We start from the raw sequence: 23,430 nt of genomic DNA on the forward strand, positions 1-23,430 counted from the left end.
TTGTCTCGGGTGCTGCAGAATCGCAGGCCTCCATTTGGGAGCGCGAGCTAATAAAGCAGAACTAAGTGAATCATTAATAAGAGCTGTAAATAAACGTGGCCCTGACGGGGGCCCCTCCCTGGAGACCCCCCCAGTGTCGGTCTGTCAATGGGATGCTGGATTATCAATCAATGCACAACCCTTAACGGCTCATTAATTAAAAACAAAAGAGAGTCGAAGCGAAGCAATGCAGGCTGTATTAATCAATAGCACGCGCTGGTAAGAAACAACAGACTCTACTGTTTGACGGGATGAAGATGTGATGTGGGAAAACAGGCGGATCAGAGGATGGAGAGGAGGTGTGGATGAGACAGATTCACTGATAGATGGAGAGAAAAAAGAGAAAGTCAGAACGCAGACAGGAGACGGAGAGAGCAAACATCACAGGAGCTGCGTAGTTTTTGTTCTAGGGAGTTTTCGTGGTTATTTTGGCTTATTTGTATTGCGAGTTGTTAGAACAACTCACGTATTTGTTGTTTTGATAGCAAGATTAAACAAACACGAAGAATTCATAGTAAACAGCACATCTCAGGCGGAACTGCGGCAGCTACAGACTAGCGACTTTTGTTTCAAAGTGAAGTTATGTTCCACGCGGTGAAAAGAAACGCTACTTTTTAAGGAAGTTCGAAGATTATTCTGTTTAAAGGGGACCTACTATGCAAAAATTACTTTTATAGGGGGGTTAAACACAGTTGTGTGGCAACAGTCTGTGAATATAACCAGCGTCTAATAGTAATAATTAATTAATTGTATTTTTTTATAATCACACTTGATAAAAACAGTGCGCAGAAACACTTTGACTGAAATTCTCCCTTTGTACGTGTCATTAGAGAGGGGAAAGCTCCACCCATTAATGATGACCTCTCCCTCATTAGCATAGGACATTAGTCTTTTTTTTTAAATCTGCCACTATGTTGGCACATAGGCATTTGTAGCTCCGCCTACTTTTGAAAAGAACACAATCTCATTTTAATTTAAAGCGAAAATCACCAAAATGTCACAAGCCATTCGACGCTCAAAGCTTAATCTGTTAAAGGGGACCTGTTATGCAAAAATTACTTTTATAGGGGGGTTAAACACAGTTGTGTGGCAATAGTCTGTGAATATAACCAGCGTCTAATCGTAAAAATTAATTAATTGTATTTTTTATATTCACACTTGATAAAAACAGTGCGCAGAAACACTTTGATTGACATTCTCCCTTTGTATGTGTCAGTAGAGAGGGGAAAGCTCCGCCCATTAATGATGACCTCTCCCTCATTAGCATAGGGCATTAGTCTTTTTTTTATCTTGCAATATGTTGGCACATAGGCATTTGTAGCTCCGCCTACTTTTGAAAAGAACACAATCTCATTTGAATTTAAAGCGACAGTCACCAAAATGGCACAAGCCATTCAACGCTCAAAGCTTAATCTGTTTAAAGGGGACCTGTTATGCAAAAATTACTTTTATAGGGGGGTTAAACACAGTTGTGTGGCAACAGTCTTCTAATAGTAAAAATTTATTAATTGTATTTTTTACAATCACACTTGATAAAAACAGTGTGCAGAAACACTTTGATTGACATTCTCGCTTGTACATGTCATTAGTGGGGGAAAGTGATGTCATTAGAGATGATCTCTCTCTCATTAGCATGGGACATTAGTCTTGGTTTTGAATCTGCCACTATGCTGACACATTGTAGCTCTGCTCCCCTTTGAAAAGAACACAATCTCATTTGAATTTAAAGTGACAGTCACCAAAATGGCACAAGCCATTCGAAGTTCGAAGCTTATTCTGTTTAAAGGGGACCTGTTATGCAAAAATTACTTTTATAAGGGGGTTAAACACAGTTCACAGTTATCACACTTGATAAAAACAGTGTGCAGAAACAATTTGATTGACATTCTCCCTTCATAAGTGGCATTAGAGGGGGAAAGCTCCGCCCATTAGTGATGATCTCTCCCTCATTAGCATAGAACTTTAGTTTTCTTTTTGAATCTGCCACTATGCTGACACATAGGCACTTGTAGCTCCGTCCTCTTTTGTAAAGTACATTTCTCATCTCATTTGAATTTAAAGCGACAGTCACTAAAATGACACATTTAAGTTCAAAGCCTGTAAGGGGCAGTTTCAAAGAGTAATAAAACATTATTTGTAGGGTATTTTGAGCTGAATTTTCACATTCACACTCTCAGAGACTTATTTTACATCTTGTAAAACGGTGCATAATAGGTCACATTTAAAAAAAAAACAACAACAACAGCACCATAAAGTTATATTGTCATGTAACTATGAAAATGCACAGCGATGGAAAGAAATATTATAAACATTTTTTTAGAGAACCACAAAGTAGCACACTTCCAGCAAAGAAAACATCATTGAGGCTGCAACATAAATACTGGACAATTAACAGAGTGAACTGAGGGACTTACATGAGGGCTAATTAGGGAGAACAGAACAGATGTGTAAATGAATTGTGTTGGAAACAAATGAGTAGAAAGAAAGAGGACACAGGAAAACTAGGCCAAACGCAAGGTAGACTAGTGAAATATGTTTTTTTTTAAATTCTGCAAATATTTAAATATATTCTAAATATGTTAAGTATTCTGAACTGCTATGCTGTTATGCATGTACATATGTGTATGAATTCTGAATATTTGGAAAAGTTTACAATATTTAAAATATGTGTTTTTGGACAATACATTTTACACTAGTATCCTACTACAAATATTTAAAACTAACTTATTATTAGATTAAGAATATTTAGAAATTATTTTGTTTTTGGTTTTTCATTAGTATAAATTACACAGCTGTCACAGTTGATGAAAATCATAGTTTTAAAGTAGAACATATTGAGAGGTCATAAACATTGAAACTGTAAATGTAAAACTGTAAATATTTACAGTTTTATACAACAGTATAGTTTAAATAAATCAAACGGTTTGAATACTGTTTCAAAATATTTAGTACATTTTAATATATTCTAAATTGTATATTCTAATATATTCATATGTTATTATGTCTTTTCGTTTTTACTCTTTTATAACCTGTTTTAACACATTTTTTTATCTGTTTTTAATCAATGTTTTTATTTGTTTTTATTTTATTATACACTTGTCTCTTTTATTGTCCCTTTGAATTGCCACTGTGTATAAAATGTGTTATATAAATAAACTTACCTTGCCTATTATTGAACAAATATATTTGTATTATATACAAATTTATATTTATATTACATAATACATAAAAATAAATCAGTTATCTATGACTAGTGTAATCTTTTAATAATATAGTGTTCTAAAAAAATTTAAAACAAACAAATGATATTTTAAACTATTCAATAGTTCAGTATATAATATGAAAGGTATATTACAATATAATTAAATTGAATGATAAACTAATAATTAAATTGAATGATTCTGAATAATTGAATATATTTTAAAAATTATTCTATATTTAAAATATTTTTATTCAATCGTATGTGATCTACAGAAAATAATAATACAGAAAAAAAAATGTTATTCAAGAAAATATTAGTAAAAAGACGCAAGAAAATCCACATGTGATGGCTGACATTTTGTGTTCACAAAATACTGCTAATTGCTGTTTTTTTGCTTCAGTGTGATACATATGGTAAAATAATATGGTAATAATATAAATAAAATTTATGGTAATAAATTACATTTTGTCTACGTCATTTTATCAACCATAAAAACACAGCAACACATTGGTTATGAATATACTGTAACAGGATTATACTGTAAAAATGTTGATGAAATTAACAGCAATTTTTAAAGAGTATTTTATGACAAATTATTTAATTTTAAGCTGCACAAAAAGTGGTTCATTAATCATATTAAGCAAATTAAACACATTAGTTTACCTGCCAGAAAATGCTAACTACTGTATATTTTTCACACACAAAAGGCCATACACTGATTTTGCTACAAGTATGATTTGTTGTGCAGGACTCAGGTGTACAGACAGTCAACCGCTCAAAACAGAAAACATTATTTGCAGTTTAACTTACCAAGATTTTACTCTCTGACCCAAATGGCCAACCGACCAGAGTGCAAATGTCGTATTGATTCTTTTAAACGATAAACCACAATTTATAGCTTATGGTTATGGTTTATAGCGTCTACTTCTGCAACGAGAGAATCGATACGTTGGTCTGCTCGAGCAGATTGCAGAAATAAAACTCCACAGCAGCAGTTTGAGGTCGCGTAAGGTTTTCTTAACCTTGAAAAGACAGGCCTTGCATTTCTCTACATTACTGGCACTAACAAGACTATCAATTAATTACATGCTCCGCTCGCTGCCGACTAAAATCAATGCTTCTCATGCATACATTTCTGCACCATTTTATTCCTTCATTCCCTTCATTTTTTTCATTTCCTTATTTAATGTGCATTCCGTGAGACCTGGCTTGTTTTTCCTCAGGTTTTAGTATTAAAACAAGTGTTAATAGTTGGTAAAATAGAGAAAAAACAATAAATATGTTTAAATACTCAAAAATATGGATATTTTGCATGATCATGTTAAAGTATATTATTTTTTTATGTACATTTTTTATCTTTACACATTTATATAAGTATTTTTGTACAGTTTTATATTAACAAAAATGTAAATAATTAAAATATTCTAAAACTTTAATATTTGCATACAATAACTAAGATATTTGAATAATTTAGAATGGTTTAATAAAGAATATTTTGTTTTTCTATGATGATGTCTTTTGTGTTTATATATATTTATAAAATGTTTTTTTAATTGTGATATATATATAAAACAAAAATTATATTTTATTTTAAAACACTTTATTATGTATTACCTTTTAATATGCTCACTGGCCATTTTATTAGGTACATTTGTCCAACTGCTCGTCAATGCAAATTTCTAATCAGCCAATCACATGGCAGCAACTCAATGTATGTAGGCGTGTAGACATGGTCAAGATGACCTGCTGCAGTTCAAACCAAGCATCAGAATGGGGAAGAAAGGTGATTTAAGTGACTTTGAACATGTCATGGTTGTTGGTGCCAGACGGGCTGGTCTGAGTATTTCAGTATTTGGAATTTTCATGCACAACCATCCCATCCGAAAAAGAGAAATCCATTGAGCGGCAGTTCTGTGGGCACAAATGCCTTGTTGATGCCAGAGGTCAGAGGATAATGGCCAGACTAGTTCCAGCTGATAGAAAGGCAACAGTAACTCAAATAACCACTCGTTAAAACCAATGTATGCAGAAGAGCAAACATTGCCTGGTCTGATTTCCTGAGTCTCGATTTCTGCTCCGACATTCGGATGGTAGGTTCAGAATTTGGTGTCAACATCATGAAAGCATGGATCCATCTTGCCTTGTATCAATGGTTCAGGCTGCTGGTGGTGGTGTAATGGTGTGGGGAATATTTTCTTGGCACACTTTGGGCACATTGGTACCAATTAAGCATCATGTCAATGCCACAGCCTACCTGAGTATTGTTGCTGACCATGACCGTCCCTTTATAACCACAGTTTACTCATCCTCTGATGGCTACTTCCAGCAGGAAACCATCTCAGACTGGTTTCTTGAACATGACTGTACCGTGTTCACTGTACTCAAAATGGCCTTCACAGTCACCAGAACTCTAAAAGAGCACCCTTGCAATGTGGTGGAATGGGAGATTCACATCTTGGATGTGCAGTCGACAAATCTGCAGCAACTACGTGATGCTAACATGTCAATATGGACCAAAATCTCTGAGGAATATTTGCAGTACCTTGTTTGAATCTATGCCAGGAAGGATTAAGGCAGTTCTAAAGGCAAAAGGGGGTCCAACCCGGTACTAGTAAGGTGTACCTAAAAAAGGGGCTGGTGAGTGTGTGTCTATATATATATATATATATATATATATATATATATATATATATATATATATATATATATATATATATATATATAAAATAACAGTATTTTACACAATAGCATTTAATATAATATTTATTATTAAAATTCTATAAAAAGAAATCAATATTTTAAATATTTCATTAACACTTTAAAAGAATGGTCCATTAGTTAATATTAGTTCATGTATTCACTTTGGGAATAATCATAAACAAACTATTAGTAATACATTTATTATGGTATTTATTTATTTTGTTTGTTAACATTAACTAATATTAAGTTAAATAACGTTAGTTCATGTTAACTTATTGTGCATTAACTAATGTGAACAAGCACAACTTTGGATTTTAATAATGCATTAATCAATGTTGAACTATGAAGAAATGCTTTACAAGACAGTAAATGCATTAACATTTACTAAAAGACCATTATTCTGAAGTGTTACCTTTCTATTTTTTTTCTTCCTCATATTCCATGCACCTTCTAAATCCTGGCAGATAGCAATCTCATGATCTGCCCTGAAAGGCTTTTATAAAAAGCTCACCCTCCTCGCTACAGCCCGGCCCCATACAAGGCTCAAAGTCTTGGGTGTGCAGGCAGGGCAGGTTGGGGTCCAGTTGCGCTTTTAGCATCCTCTGCCTCATCCTCCGCCCCTTATCGCAGGTGGAGGAGCTGCAGGCCGACCACGGAGACCAGTTGGAGTAAATGCATGTCTCTGGAGTGTTATCTCCTACAGGAAAGTCAGTGGAGAGACTCATTAGAGGAAACGGCAGGGCTTGTGAACAGCAGTAACACTTTTAAAGCTTTTCTTAATGGGGATGCTGTAAAAGAACATTGACTTTTCTTTGTGACTTTGTTACTTTTTGTCCTTGTCTCAGTTTAATTCTGCTCTGAGCTTTGGTTGTGCTTTTAAAGCATTTCATGAGCAGCCTGACAGCAATAACGGTTGAGCTTGGAGTATATTGCGAAATAAGGCTTAGTGTAACTCTCAAAGAATGCTGTGACTATATTGAGTTAATATACAGTTGAAGTCAGAATGATTAGCCCCCCTGAATTATTAGCCCCCCCACTCCCCCCCATATATTTTCCTCCCAATTTCTGTTTAACGGAGAGAAGATTTATCCAACACATTTCTAAACATCACAGTTTTAATAACTCATTTCTAATAACTGATTTATTTTATCTTTGATATGATGACAGTGCATAATAGTGTATTTTACTAGATATGTTTCAAGATAGTAGTATTGAGCTTAACCCTTGTGCACTGTTCAAATTTACTACCCTTTTGTTATGTTAGGGATGAAAACATCCACTAAAAGTGCTGTAAAAATGCATCAGACTAATATTTTTTTGCATATATCTCATAAAACTCTTTAATTACCAAATTAAATAAATGATTTGGTGAAAAAACACACAAAATTATGTATTTTCAATATAAAAAGTAATTGTGGTCTGTATGATGAATATGATAAAAATACCCCAGCAGGCACAGGACATCAACATGACATCCGATTGACGTTGTACCTCAACGTCGTGGGGACATTGCAGTTTATTTGGAAATAAAAATTGGGTTGACGTCACAACATTAATGTCCAACGACCAACTTAAAATCAACATCTAATGATGTTACAGCTTGATGTTGTGTGGATGTTACCACTATGATGTCGGATTTTGTTTGCCATACCTAACGAATAAATGTCAGTATTTATTGTCAATATGATTTTGGTTTAAGATGTTGGCTTGAAAGATTTTGGTCAGGTTCCAACACAACCTAAAATCAACCAAATATCAACGTCATTTGACGCCGTAATTGAACGTCAAAATAACATTGTCCTTAGACGCTGACTAGACATTGAATTTTGGTCACCAGATGTCACAACCTAAATCTAAACTAATATTAACGTCTTATGACGTTGTGTGTGTGCCTGGGACATTACATTGGGTTTTAAACATGCCATCTAGCGTCTGGTTTGATGTTAGCATCTTGAGCTAAACACAAAATGAGCTAAACACATCTTGAGCTAAAAACAAATCAACTCTATTAGTGGTTCAACAATAAGTTAGCCAACAATTAGTAACAAAATCAAATGTTGTCGACCACATTATGTATCATTTTACACTAATAATGGGTTCAGTTTACTTCAAATTATACATTTGTCATTCCAGTTTAATGAAAATCAATGAAAAATGCTTGAGATTTACCTGCGATTCTAGAATGAGATATTTCACTTTTTTTACAATGGTCAAATAGGACTAATGACTACTAGTAGTGCAGAATTGGCAGTCCTGGTGCTGCTGTATGTTGTTCATTCAAGTCCTCATCTTTCCATTCCCAAATGTGGAGGGAAACCACAGGTAATAATCTGGCATGGCGCATTAGCCAACAAACATAATTGAAGTGCACCATGGTAAAGCATATTGTGCTTCTTCATATTCCTGCTGGTTGACTTATGCGTGACAGAAGGGACATTGGGAGGTTTACTCTAAGATACCTGCTGGCCGCCTTGTTCATTAAACTGTCCGGTGGCTATGTTTTTAAATGAGGTGCTACAAATTGGATAAGATAGCGTTGCCGTACGCACCTTCCTCCTTCTCCTCCTGAGCAATATCAGCGACGATATCGTCTATCGTGTCGGGCACGGTATTGCACTGCTCTCCCTGCAGATTGGAAGAACATGGATCAACATCACAGCGCCTGATAAGATCCACCATTTGCCATCTGATCACTATCACGCTAAGCCCGGCGCATGAGAAAAAAAAAAAAAGATTCTCCGGGGGCAGATGATTGTAAACTAGCTGGCTAGAAGCAATCCCACGCTTTACCCCACTCAAAAGCCTAAAGATGAGATTCTTCCCAGCTGTGTGATAGAGATGAAACATCTGCTGTGGAATATTAACAGCTCTGGATCTGGAAGCCGATAAGTTCCAGAATGGATGATTTTGGGATCGAATCCTCCAAACGCTGTCATTTGAAGGATAACAGATGTGTTATGAGCGCTGCTGTGGTTTTGGTGTATCACGAGTGCTTGCCTTGGCATATTTTTGTAAGCAATTGCTTTAGTTTGTTTAGCAAATGGACTTTTATGACTCAGCAATTCAGGGTCAGTAACTATAATAAACAACACAGCTGTTTATAGTGAATGCTAAGAAACTCATTGTTTTGGGGGAGAACTTAGAATAAACAGTGATACATTCCTTTTAAAACAAGCTCAAACTCCAAGTTAAAAACAAAACGAAAATTGTTAAGAAGGTTAAAGTTAGCATTAACAGTTTTATTAAATTATTAGCATTTTTAAAGATTAACTTACACACTATAAAGATTTTAATGACACAAAGTCAAGACAACAATCCTTTTTATGTTGATTGAACTTATCTGAATAAGTTAATCAGGTTTCAACAATTTTTTTTAAGTTATACAAAGGTTAGCGTAATATTTTTAGTCAGTTTAGTAAGTTGAGATGGCTAGAAAAAGTCATTTGATTCAACTAATGAATTTAAGAAAGCAATATTTTTTTTACAGTGCATAATAAACAATTACATACCGAATATATTGACCTTATTCTTCACGTATGAGCGGGCGCAGCCATTGGAATCTTCCGGTTTCATTCACTTCCATTGTTTTTAGATGTTAAAAATGACTCGTTCTGCTGCTTGATGTTGCAAACTGATATTTTCTTATGATTTTATTCTACTTTTTATGTATAATCATGAACAGTTTGACCGTTTTCTGCTCTTTATTATTCCTAGTCATTTCTCCCATAGCCGACTGAATCGGAAGTTCTAAAATAATTGCAAAATCGGGTGCACGTCCGGTTTAAAGAATAAGGTCAATAGCTTTGGAAAAAATTAGGAGACCACTTGTGAAACAACCACAATGTTCTCTGGATTTACTTGGTATGGGTTTGAGTAAAATGGTAAAAAAAATTTTTAAAGGTCTGATTCATGTTCTTCCAAATTTCAAATCAAAAATATTGTCATTTAATGTAGATTATTTTACTCACTGAAAATGACAATTGGTCAGAATAACAAATGTTTGTTACTTATCATGACTGAAAGTCAGGATTACTGCACCAAATCTTGATATCTTGACTTTTTTAATTTTATTGTGTTATCGACCAAATACATTTTAAAAATAAATGACATTATTTGTATTTAATATTTGGAAAAAAATATCAATAATGAAATGAATAAAATTAATTTAATATTTGGAAAGAAAATTTAGCATTACAACATAAAAGTCTTTACTGTCACTTTTAAACAATGTATTTATTTATTGCAGAAAATTTTTAAATATAAATTTTGGTTTGCTTTGGATCATGCAAGAAATAATTCAAAAATCCAGCCCTAAAATGATGGTTTAGCATTTAAAAAAATTATTAGAATTATTTGAATTTAATAAATCATTAAATTTTTTCCAAGCAAATGCACTCCCTAACAATTTTGTTTATTTATTTATTCTTCGCAAATTACATTTTTCCAAGTCATTTTGCATTCTAAGTAGATTTTATAACAGATCTAGACAGGTGGTGCTGGGGGAGGTGGAGGGTTTCAGGGGAACTCTTTGCGCTGACACGTTCTTTTAATCAGTTTAATTTATTCATGCTGAATCAAAGAATTAATTTCTTTCCAAAAAAAAAAATAATAATTGGTTAGAATAACAAATAATTGTTATCTACCATGATTGAAAATCAGGATTCTTGCACCAAACACTGATATTTTGACTTCTTTGTTGCTACAGTATCATTATCTACAAATACATTTTAAAAATGCACTAAATGACATTATTTGTATTTAAAGTTTTGAAAAAAAAAGCGATAAAAATGAATAAAAACAATAATAGTAATAAAAACAAATATATATATATTTCTGATTTGCGTTGGTTCATGCAAGCAATAAATCAAAGCAATAGACATAAGTGTACACTACCGGTCAAAAGTTTGGGGTCAGTAGGATTTTTAAATGTATTGAAACAAGCTTCTCCTGCTCAACAAGGCTACATTTATATCATCAGAAATACAGTACAAATTGTACAATTGTGAAATGTTATTGCACTTTAAAATAACTGTTCAGAAGTAGTTTATAATTTAATTTAATAATTTATTCCAGTGATTTTAATGATGAATTTTCAGCTTCATTACTCCAATCTCATGTCACATGGTCCTTCAGAAATCACTCAAAAATTAATTATTATTGTTATTATTATTATTCTTAATATTATTATTATTAATGGCAATAGTAATAAAAGCAATAATGACTGGAGTAATACTTTTTTCATTTAAACGACATACAGTAAGTAATAAATAAATGTTTAATAAATAAATATTTAACAATTTAACAATTTTTTTACATTTATTAAATGATTAGAGATGATGATGAATGATTAATAAATGATGATGAATCATTTTAATAAGTGATCTTGATGAACAAAAAATCATCTGAACCTAAATTTATTAGAATTATTTGAATTTAAAAATTGCATCAAATATTAACATCTTGGTTCCTTCATTTCTATTTTGTTATCTACAAATGAATTTTAAAAATGCACTAAATGACATTATTATTTATATTGCAATAAAAAAATAGTATTTAACAACGTGCACATCTTTGCTGTCGCTTTTAATCAATTTATTTAATTACTGCAGAAAATATATAATTATTCATTATTCATTCATTATTTCACTATTAATTTCAAATATTCAGTTCATGTAAAAAATAAACCAAAAATATAGCCCTAAAATAATGGTTTGGCATTTAAAAAATGAGTAGAATTATTAGAATTTAAAAATAAATAAAAGAATTCCAAGCAAATTCACTGCTTAACAATTTTGTTTATGTATTAATTCTTCTCAAATGTAATTTTTAAGTCATCTGATGAAACTGTATCTAGACTGGTGGTGGTGGGGGGCGGGGGAGGGGTGTAGGCCCCAAATTAAAAAGCAGCATTAATGTCAAAGCATTAATTTCTTTGCATAAATAAAACAATGACCTCAGACTATATGTCATCAAAATCACCGTTACATATAAATTTTTTAGGACAGATGTGAATACGATTAAAAAAGAAAACACAACACAACAACAACAACAACAAAAAAAATCACCTTTCTTGCGATTCTCTCCACCACCACTCGGCCGAGTGGTATCATGGGGCCGCCTGAAGGGTCATAAAATGGGCTCTGTGGGTGATCCAAGCTGGTCAGGGGTCGAATGCGCTCCTGAGGATTGCTGGGTTTATTGGGAGACTAAAAAATATATATGAAAACACAAAGAAAGAGAGGGAGGGAAAGAAAAAAAGAGGTAGAGTATGGGACTTTTGCTTGCCATCTGCCAGGGCCTCCCACCTTTCATCTCCATATGCATCATTCATAAATTCAGTGATTTATGGCCTCGTTTCCTGCCTCACCTGACAGTTACTTGTGTTTCACTCTGAGCCCTTTAGAGAAACGCTGCAAAACAAAGACCAACTGCTGCTCCAACTGCCTGGTTAAGCTTTTACTTCATTTTTTTAAAAAGAAAAATATCTTATGCCAGCAGGGGGCAGCATGTGAAGCGCTGTTTCACTTAGCATTTGTGATGTGTTAGACTTAATGCTGTTTGCTCTGAACAGCTTGAGTAAATATTAACATGTTATTGACTTTTTTGTGCTCGTCTGTATGTATTTATCTAGCGCAGGCTTTTGTTTTGTATATTAATATGCAGTAAAGTAAAAATATGGGACAACGCAGAAGCACAACAAAGTAGCTTTTGCTTTGATTATGTGAGAGTTTTATTTCCACATTAAACCCCCAGGGCACGCAGAATATTCTACTGCCTAAAAATTAAGGCTTAATGTGTTAATGCATGTGATTAAACACATTGCATGCAGTTTATAAAGCTTTTAATTACTTTACTTTTATTCTGTTTAATGTGTGTTTCTTAAAAATATGTAAAGCTTCAGGGGCAGGACGGTGGCGCAGTGGGCAGCTCGATTGCTTCACAGCAAGAAGGTCGTTGGTTCGAGCCCTGGCTGAGTCAGTTGGTATTTCTGTGTGGAGTTTGCGTGTTCTCCCCATGTTCGTGTGGGTTTTCTCTGGTTTCCCCCATAGTCCAAAGACATGAGCTATAGGTGAATTGAATAAGCTAAATTGGCTGTAGTGTATGAGTGTGAATGCAAGAGTGTATGAGTGTTGGGTTGTGGCTGGAAGGGTATCCGCTGTGTAAAACATATGCTGGATAAGTTGGCGGTTCATTCCACTGAGGCGACCCCAGATTAATAAAGGGACTGATCCGAAAAGAAAATGAATGAATGAATAATAGTTAGTCTATGCTCGGTTCAACTGGTTTTGTTTCTGTCAGCTTTGTGTTTTTGATTGTTAAACCTGCGCATTATTCAGTCACAAGATGGCGCCAAACAGTCAGAAATGCAAAGCTGACAGAAACAAAACCGGTTGAATGGAGCATAGACTAACCTATTTAATATTCATTAACAAGACTTTATCATGACAGTTATTTCTCAGCATATACTCAACAATAAAATAAAATAAAATAAAATAAAATAAAATAAAATAAAATAAAATAAAATAAAATAAAATAAAATAAAATAAAATAAAATAAAATAGGTTTTATATTCAACAGTCAAATACTGAAGTAAAACATCTGAACAGGGTCTATAGGTGTGATAATTAGTAAAAGTGGAAAAACAGACTCTAGTGTGTTGAGTTAATAGAAATATATGCACACCGTAGTATTTTGTTTAACAATTCAATGGCCCATCATCAATTATTCCTTATATTCCTTAGTTAATTGATTGCTGATTAATCGTTGACAGCCTTAGTAATGATGTGTGTGAAATCTGACCTCATAAGAGACGCCACTATCAGTCCCAGCATCCCACGGCACCAGATCCTTCACCAGTTTTTGGACCCAACCACAATCCCTGGTGCAGAGATCTTCTCCAGACAAACCCACGTTCCAGTCAGGACTGGGACCCAACATGGTCAAAAAGGACATCAGATGTCGGACTCGATCCACTGAAAACTCAGCCGATGGGGCGGCGCGACTGAAATAAGAGCAGAAAGAGAGCAAATCAACCAAATATAAAGTTGTTGTTTCGGAGGAAGGGCTGTACACAAACATAGCGGCCGCTTACAAGAACCCTGTGTCATGTTTTATGCGCCAAGGCATAATTTCCGTGACTCCATGCAGATGGTAATTAATCAAACTAATTGCCCTGATAACAAACCAGCACCAAAGCAACTGTCGCCGTTTGAGCAGAGCAGGCTGCACGCTTGAAGATGTTACTGGGATCTATTGATTAACACATATTAAATATTCATCATCAAACCAGCACCTTATGACTCGCACAACCCACACTTGAGAGCTGAAGAAAAGAGGGGAGAGGGAGAGGGCCATGCACTAAAGGCAGATAAGAAATTAAGAAATAAAAACACATGTAAATCTGGGACACAGCATAAAATAAAATAAAATAAAATAAAATAAAATAAAATAAAATAAAATAAAATAAAATAAAATAAAATAAAATAAAATAAAATAAAATAAAATAAAATAAAATAAAATAAAATAAAATAAAATAAAATAAAATAAAATAAAATAAAATAAAATAAAATAAAAATAAGAAGTAATTACATCCATCCAAACATTTTTTTTTGCTTTTGCTGTGGACTTTCCAATCATTTATCATCATATTGTTTCCATGCCTCATAATAGTATATATAATAATAATAATAATAATAATAATAATAATAATAATAACCATAATAATAATAACAATAATTATAATAATAATAATAACAACAATCTGCATATGTATTATTTATACCAACAATACTACTACTACTCATAATTGTTGTTGTTATTATTATTATTATTATTACTATATTAATTGTCCAATAAGTTAATAAAACTATTTATTATTATTATTACTATTAAAAACAACAACAACAACAATAACAACTATTATAATTATTACTGATAATATTACTATTGATGGCGACACTGTGGCTCTTTACATACTATGGAGCTAATAATATGGCAAAACAATCTGAATTTGAACTGTGTCAATTTGAATTATTAACAATTGTAATTTAATAAAACTGAATACTACAGTATATGCCATAATTTGAAAAATGCTGGAACAGTTTGAATATGCACCTGGAAAGGGCTTGAAAAGTCCTTCAATTTGACTATGGAAAAGGTATAAGAGCCCTGTGACAGTTGAAATAACCCATCAGAGGTTGCAGTATAGGTTTGATTAACCAATGAGATGTATAAGAATTAAATATATGAATTAGGTTCACTGAATCATGTGTTTTTGTACACAAACTACTGAAAATAGCTGACCCACGATAGTCAATTTGCAGAAGAATGGTCTCCTCCTGAGCCAAACAAACGCTAGCAAACTCAAACTTTTGAATTTTAGAGTATTGAATTCGATGTTCTGAATTTCTTTATTTTGAAAACTTCAACTTCAGAACCAAAAAAAGTTTGAAAATCCGCCTGATAAAATCTGACTTAAAAAAATCAGTTGTCTTAAATTTCAGACGTTCAATATTCCAGTTAGGAAATTTAAATTCAATGATTTTTTAATGGCATACTTTATTTAGTTTTATTAAATTACAATTGTTAAAAATTTAAATGAACACAACTTAAAATTCAGTTTTTTTAGCATATTATTAGCTCCATAGGGTTGGCATGGGTTTCCTCTGGGTGCTCTGGTTTCCCTCACGGTCTAAAGACATGCAGTACAGTCTGTGTGAGTGTGTTTGAGTGTGTGTGAATCCAAGAGCGTATGGGTGTTTCCCAATACTGTGTTGTGGCTGGAAGGGCATCGGCTGTGTAAAACATACAGCATGCTAGATAAGTTGGCAGTTCATTGCGCTGTTGGGACCCCAGATTACGAAAGGAAAATGAATGATTAAATACTATTCAAGAGTTCACACTTAGCTGATGATTCATCAATAGCTTGTTTGGCATGCTGTCCCGGGAGAGAGCCCCGAGCTCAAGGGATCCTCGAGCCCGGGGCTTCCTCCCGTTTCCAGAGCGAGAGGGGAGCCTGAGCTCGGTGGATCTCAGAACTCCCCGTCTGCAGTAGCTAAGGGAACACGTGAGGAAAAAGAAGGGGCTAGACAAATGTTTCATTGTTATGCATGATGTATATTTTTTGGATGGGAGGAAACCGGAGAACCCGGGGAAAACCCATGCGGACACGGGGAGAACATACAAACTCCTCACAGAAACACATACCGACCTGGCAGGACCAGGGTTGGCAGTGTTCTTGCTGTGGGGCTAACAGTGCTAACCACTGGGCCTCCGTGCCGCCCGATCTAAGGTTAAGGAGGAGAATGGGGAGGAAGGCGGGTTTCTTCCAAACGAAGATAAGGTGGACTGAAAACTGTGGTTATTTATAGTAGCTTATGGCTCATATGATTGGACGATACTGATTAGCTTAATACGAGACCGGCTGTGATAAATCATAAGCACGTGATCCTCCCGAAATTAGTTTATTAATAAACCTCACTTAATGTTAATGATAATAATTAGTTTTATTAAATTATTGGATATTTAATAACAATTATTGACAACAGTTGCAATTAGTTAGTGATTATGAAATAAAATTTCATTGCAATCATTATTATTTCATTTCATTATCAAATATAAAGTCAAATAAATTAAATAAAATTTGGTAACTAATAAGGTACAGAAATTACAGTCATTAAGACGAAGACCTCTCAAATGAGAAAAACCTACATTCACTAGGCTAAATTTATATATTAATAAAAGTTATGCCTCCAATACTTGTAGGTATGATTTGCAATATTGGAGCAAAGAGCCACACACGTCTGACTTCTGGTTAGAAATAATTAGCATCTGCCATGCCATTCCCTCTTCATGGGGTAAATTGGTTGTGGTAATTGACAGTGTGATGTTAAAATAGGTCAAGAGAATGTCCTGATGTATTGGAGCTGGAGGAGGCCATTAACCTCAATCGCGAAAGCACCGCAGGGGAAATGCTACTCTCATCAAAAAACGGAAGCCTTCTCTAAACAAAACCGCACATAAAATATTAACCGCCTCGTTAGTAAACGGGAAAGAAACATCTACATACCCAGCAGGTGCTAAAGAGAGGGGGTTTTTCATGAACCAGCCCTCATGGTTTTCAACTGAAAATAACTCTTCCTGGAGAATCAAGACCATAGAAACATTTGGAAAATTAAAATACTGTTTCAAATGTTCTCAGTCTGCCACGTCACGAAAATGTACTAATCATCAGAAGTTTCATTCATTCATTTTCCTTCGGCTTTGTCCATTATTTATCAGGGCTCGCCACAGCGGAATGAACAGCCAACTCCTCCGCCATATGTTTTACACAGCGGATGCCCTTCCATCCACAACCCAGTACTGGGAAACACCCATACACTCTCACACTCATTCACCATGGCCAATTTAGTAAATCCAATTTGTACTGGACTTGTACTGCATGTCTTTGCAATGTAGGGGAAATCGGAGCACCTAGAGGAAACCCACATGAAAATGGGGAGAACAAACTCCACACAGAAATGCCAATTGGCCCAGCTGGGACTCAAGCCAGCCACCTTCTTGTTGTGAGGCGACAGCGCTAACCTGATCCACCGTGCCGCCAACTCATCAGAAGTTTGCAAATACTAAAACGAAACTGAAAATTAATTTACATGCCAATGCCTTGTTGTGGGCCTGAAAATGTAATGTTTTCGTTAAATGAAAATATATATCAAAATGCAAGTTTTTAAAAACAATACCATCGTCACCTATTGGTCTGGCATGCATAATACAGCAATTTTGCCATTTTTGTGAAACATTGTAACAATATTGTTGTCTCTGACTAAATTTTATGCAACGTTAAAGCTGAATTTATATACTGTATATATATATTTATTCAAACTACAGTTAAATTTTATTGCATCTTAAGCAACCATTGATCCAATTTTTGTCACATGATTGTGCCATATGATCCTTCAGAAAACATTCTAACATGATAATTTGTTGTTCAAGAAACATACTTTTAATATGATAGAAATAGTTGAGCTGCTTACTATTTTTGTGAAAACTGTAATATGAACAAATACAACTAGAATTTTTGTAATATTATACCTGTTAACCTTTACTTACAATTAGGGATGTCCTGATCAGATTTTTTGCCCTCGAGTCCGAGACATTTGATTTTCAGTATATACCGATTTACCGAAATTATATCAGTATATATCAATATATCAAAGATTATTTCAACATATTTCTAAACATAATAGTTTTAATAACTCATTTAACTCGTTCTAATAACTGATTTATTTAATCTTTGCCATGATGACAGTAAATAATATTTTACTAGATATTTTTTCAAGACATTTCTATACAGCTTAAAGTGACATTTAAAAGCTTAACTAGGTTAATTAGGTTAACTAGGCAGATTAGGGTAATTAGGCAAGTTATTGTATAACGATGATTTGTTCAGTAGACTACCGAAAAAAAAAATTAGCTTAAAGGGGCTAATCATTTTTTTTTACCTTAAAATGGTTTTAAAAAATGAAAAAAAAACAGCTTTTATTCTAGTCAAAATAAAACAAATAAGACTTTCTCTAGAAGAAAAAATATTATCAGACATACTGTGAAAATTTCCTTGCTCTGTTAAACATCATTTGGGAAATATTTAAATAAATAAATAAATAAAAGGGGGGCTAATAATTCTGACTTCAACTGTATGTATATATATCTCATTATTTTTTAACACATCTATAGTTATGCGGTGGCACAGACTTAGACCTCTTTCTTGACTTGACATCACTTGTTGACATTACTTTGTTGCAGAGTCGCTATTGGTTAAATGCCGGCAAAGGTATAAGACGGAAAGCAGCTTGAAGCAGAAAGTGCGAGTATGTCTGCAGTCTGGAGGTGTTATAAAGTTGATGATGACAACATTGCCATTGCCAACATTGCCATCACCAACATTGTGAGATATGTAAACTTGGCATTGCAAGAAGTGGAAAGGAAAAGGCTACATTTAACACAACAAACCTGATAAGACACCTTAAAAGCAAATATAGAACCTCGATTTGAAATGCCATCGTGCCACTATTTCACAGAGAAACACTGCCAGCCCTTTTATGAAGATTTCGCACAACCTACTTGTCCTGTAATAAGATGTACTCCATGTTTCGTTCACCACGGACATATGTAGTTCGTCCGTAGCTCCCATGTCTCTACTAAACCTTTCTGTATTATAGAAGTATTAGATTGGGTATCATTATTTACTCAAAATCAAATGACTCAGACTTGAGGGCAAAATAACCTGATTGGGAAATCTCTAATTTTAATGCATTCTTGCTAAATTTAAGTATTTTTTTCTCACTGATTACAAATTCTGTATCATACTGTGCATATGTTCTAAAACTAAGTAAACTTCTCTCAATGTTTGATAGTGCTTCTGCAATCTTTTACAGAAAAAAATTAATAACTGATGCTGTTTCATGTTAAGAACCCCATCAAAGAACTTTTGGAAATGGATATTTTTTAGTTCTTGAATTTAATACACACAGCGGCCCCAAATTGACACTTTAAGTCACACTTAGTTTGATATTTTGTCATCCAAACTAATGCAATAACATTTTTAAGTGTGGCTAAAGTGTCAAAACACTTTTTGGTGTATTAGAATGAATGTAAAAAAGTACAAAAGAAATGGAAACTTACATATTAAGAGGCTGCCAGGCGGGCCATTGGGCTTTGGTTTTGATGACTGTCATAACATCATCACCCTGAGAGAGACAGATGGAGGAAAAAACAGACAGAAAAGGAGATTTTGAGGTTTTATTACATCCTATATATAGAACAACAACAGAGCAGAAACAAAACAGAAAGGATTTTGTGTTCTACTTTCTTCCATTTGTCTATCTTCCCAACACTGCAAAAAGAAAAGTTTCTTTTCCAAGCTTTCTTTCTCTCCCCGAACCTCTAAAAATCTTATATCCATGACAATGCTTCACTTCTGGTTGTGTGTTTAAGATTTCTGCAATTGCTTGGAGCATTGATCCATTTCTTTTTGTTGTTATGTGATACCTAAACCCAAGGGAAAAGACACCTCACTTTAACAATACTTTATTAAGACTTACGAGAAACGCCTACAATAAAACACATTAGTAAAGAACACTCAAAGCGTCGAATGATGAAAGTGAGAGAGTGACTGAGGCAAGAGAAAGATACAGAGATCGACAGCCGCAGAAAAAGCTAGAAAGACAAACCCTGTATGTATTCATCTGGGGACTTGTGTGGCTGCGATTGCAATGCAAGTGTAAAAGCTCAAAGAAGTGTCTGACTTTCAGTTCCAACATTCAGACAGGATCCTGAAGGTACCGCTACCGCTGACAGTTCCAGCAATACTCCAGCAAAACAGAGCTTGTGCCACATTGTTCATTATAGGGCTTTTCACACTGTGCTGAAATGCAGGTTATCTTTATTCTAAACACAGCTTTTACCAAGAGTTTTACACATGGTTTAACCCCTCCAGTTCTACATGGACCATTATAAGTGGATTGAAATGAATGTCTCATGAAAGAAAGCAGGGACACAAACAAGGATGCCAAAGACCACAACCTCTCATTTCAGTTGTTAAAGCATCTCTTGAGGCCAGAGGAGTAACCAAGCATTCACATCACTGCTGGCGAGAGCGTCAGATTGGAATGTACTAGTCCACTGCTTGAGAGGTTTCTAGAGGATGCAGTCATGTAAACTTTAGCTCCCAAGGAAAAAACGAAGCAGGGGTTGATTATTATTATTATGTGGGTTTCGCAGTTTGTAATGTAGGATGCGTTAACGTGGGGACAAAGGCTAGTAAACATCTTCTATAAAACAACAGTTGAAATGATACTAGCACTTGAACATGAACACAAAAGCCTCACTACACAAACAGATTTTTATTGATTTATTTCATTATAAAAATGTAAACATGTTTGACTGTCAAGAGTACCAATGGCAGGGTGGACAGAGCGAACTCTGATGCTATCGTCAGCATCAGTGTGAAGCAAACAGGGTACTTGCACAGCTCTTACAAGCTGGCCTCCATTAAACTCACTTCCCATCTGGGTTACGGCACCAATACAGCCCTTCCATTTCTACTTACACGCATCCAGCATGTCTTGGATTAGCGGTTGGGCTGTTACAAGAATACTGAAGTTGCTACAAACACTAGCATATTTCACTAGTATGACACTTGAGGCTAGAGAAGTGAGGCTTACTTCCATAGCTCTTACTAGCCGGCCTCCAATAAACTTACGTTCCATCCGGGTCACGGCACCAATGTAGCCCTTCCAGTTCTAAGTGGGATTCAAACCTGCATCTCTAGGATGAGAGGTTGGGCTCTAACATAAATGCTAATGATGCTATACATACTATTAACTTTCACAAGTACACCTGTAGTACCACAAGTCCACGCAAAACCTTGCTCCCATCTGAGTCATGGCACCAATACAACACTTCTAGTTTTTTTTCCACTACTCCAGGTGGGATTTGAGCATGATGGGAACTTGCATGTCTGGTTTGGGGGGCCAATATGACAAAATATCCACTCCATGTTCCATTTCTGTAGTGATCCAGATGTTTTCATTACTTATGATAAACAAAAATTGTCTTCAACTCTAATTAAACACATTTGAACCAGGCGATTAAGGTCTAAAGGCGTGTGTGTGGAAGCTAAAATGTGCAGGTTGCCCTTCAAGAACCATTGTAGATGGTGCAATTAGAGTAACAATGATTGCTCACCCAGTGTAGGTACAATGTTACATGCACTACCCTAACACCACAATCCCTTCAGGGTCACGGCACCAATGCAACCCCTAGTTTTACTTGTACTGTGCTGAAAGGGATTCAAACCAGCATCTCTGAATGAATTATCTCAGCATCTTTAGATGGCAAACTGTGTTCCTCACCTCTGCTCTGTATCAAGAGTGTTTGCTATCTGCATGTTAATTTTTATGGCTCACTTTTATTAGTCTGATGGAAGAGTTTTGTAATGATGGGCCACTGCAGCCTCTTGAGGTCTGGGGACTTAAAGGCTGGCCTCCATGACATAGCACTAAGTTACATTCCATTACTCTATTACATACCAAGGGTTATGCAACTCTGATTGGAGAGGGGTAAGAACTAATTTTCAAATTTGAACCCAAGATTATCCTAGAACAGGGGTGTCCAAACTCGGTCCTGGAGGACCAATGCTTGCTTCAACACACGTACCAGGAGCTTTGTAGTATACATAGTAAGAGCCTGATTAGCTGGTTCAGGTGTGTCTAATTGGGGTTGGAGCTAAGATCTGCAGGACACCGAGCCCCCAGGGCCGAGTTTGGGCACCCCTGCCCTAGAAAGTCAAGTAGTGAATGGACACAAGTCAACTGGAATGAAAAGTCATTTATTCATTTCATTTCATTCGTAACTCATGGCTGTCCTGGCTTTTGTGAGCTTAGTTGGGTAACAGTTAAAAAAATTGATAGTACAGTCTGCAACATACTGTACATGATTCAAGAATTTGAAACACTGGGCTACTGTACTCTGTTCCCCCCATGGATTCTCACACATAACATAATGTGATAATGGGCTACTTTGCACCAGATACTGTTAAGCAAGTAGATTCAGGATTGCTCAGGTCTGTCAAAAGGCAATGAATACAACATGGCTTGCAAAATGTCTTTTGACACTTAACTTCAATCAACATGCAGTAAACAGCTCGTCATTACAAATGTCCACACAAAAACTCTCCCATTCATATCCATGAAATTGAGACCACTAAAATATTAACATGCAGATGACAAACGCTCTTTTGATGCAGATCAGAGAGAGGAAAGTGTTCACACTCACAGTTTGCCGCCCAACATCAAACAGATGTACAAAGTGGGATTGTAGATGGTCTGCATGAATTACATTAAAGACAGCCAATATAAAGCAGCATAAAAATCAATATTCACTTATTCAAGGTTTATTGCTTGTTCCATGCAGATTTAGTTTGGGGGTTTAAAAACAGCCATCAGTTTAGGCCAAGTGCACTAAAAGTAAATTTGCTGCTACTGCATATATTCTTGGAAATAGCACATATGGGCCACATGGGTTAACAAAGATATATTGTTGTGCATTCAAGTTCTATATTTATCGACACACTAACTGGTTCAACAATAAGACCTGCTTTGCAACAGTAATTCAATAACAGCTGCTATAAAACCAACAAGTTCTCACTCTTTCTTTAAACACACTGGTTACCACTTCTTCAGATACTCCATGACTAGCAATTGCTTGCCTTCTGTGTCAGATCCAGATGCATTTCATTCTTTGCATCCATTCCTAAACCAAACTACTTCTAAAAAACATCTAACATTCAAATAAAGGTACAGTTACATGTATTTATGGTCAAAAAGTATAAAAGTATTACAAACCACTCATGTTGTATTCCAAGTGTTCTGAGGCCATATGATATCTTTATGTAAGGAACAAAGTGAAACCTAAGGCTCTGTTAACATGCA

The 23,430-nt window shown here is 34.9% G+C and overlaps 1 protein-coding gene across 2 annotated transcripts in view; it reads right to left on the reverse strand.

The window, feature by feature from the left end:
- Positions 1-23,430, reverse strand: part of spon1b (spondin 1b) — a 155,043-nt gene that overhangs the window by 12,684 nt on the left and 118,929 nt on the right. For both annotated transcript variants that reach the window (XM_056451615.1, XM_056451614.1), the window contains exons 7-11: positions 19,622-19,686; positions 13,742-13,943; positions 12,007-12,147; positions 8,491-8,566; positions 6,453-6,638 (exon numbers count right to left, since the gene is read on the reverse strand). In XM_056451615.1, the coding sequence (XP_056307590.1) occupies positions 6,453-6,638; positions 8,491-8,566; positions 12,007-12,147; positions 13,742-13,943; positions 19,622-19,686 (670 nt within the window). The remainder of the gene's footprint in view (positions 1-6,452; positions 6,639-8,490; positions 8,567-12,006; positions 12,148-13,741; positions 13,944-19,621; positions 19,687-23,430) is intronic.

Source organism: Danio aesculapii, chromosome 25 (assembly GCF_903798145.1).
Source record: "Danio aesculapii chromosome 25, fDanAes4.1, whole genome shotgun sequence".
NCBI lineage: Eukaryota > Metazoa > Chordata > Actinopteri > Cypriniformes > Danionidae > Danio > Danio aesculapii.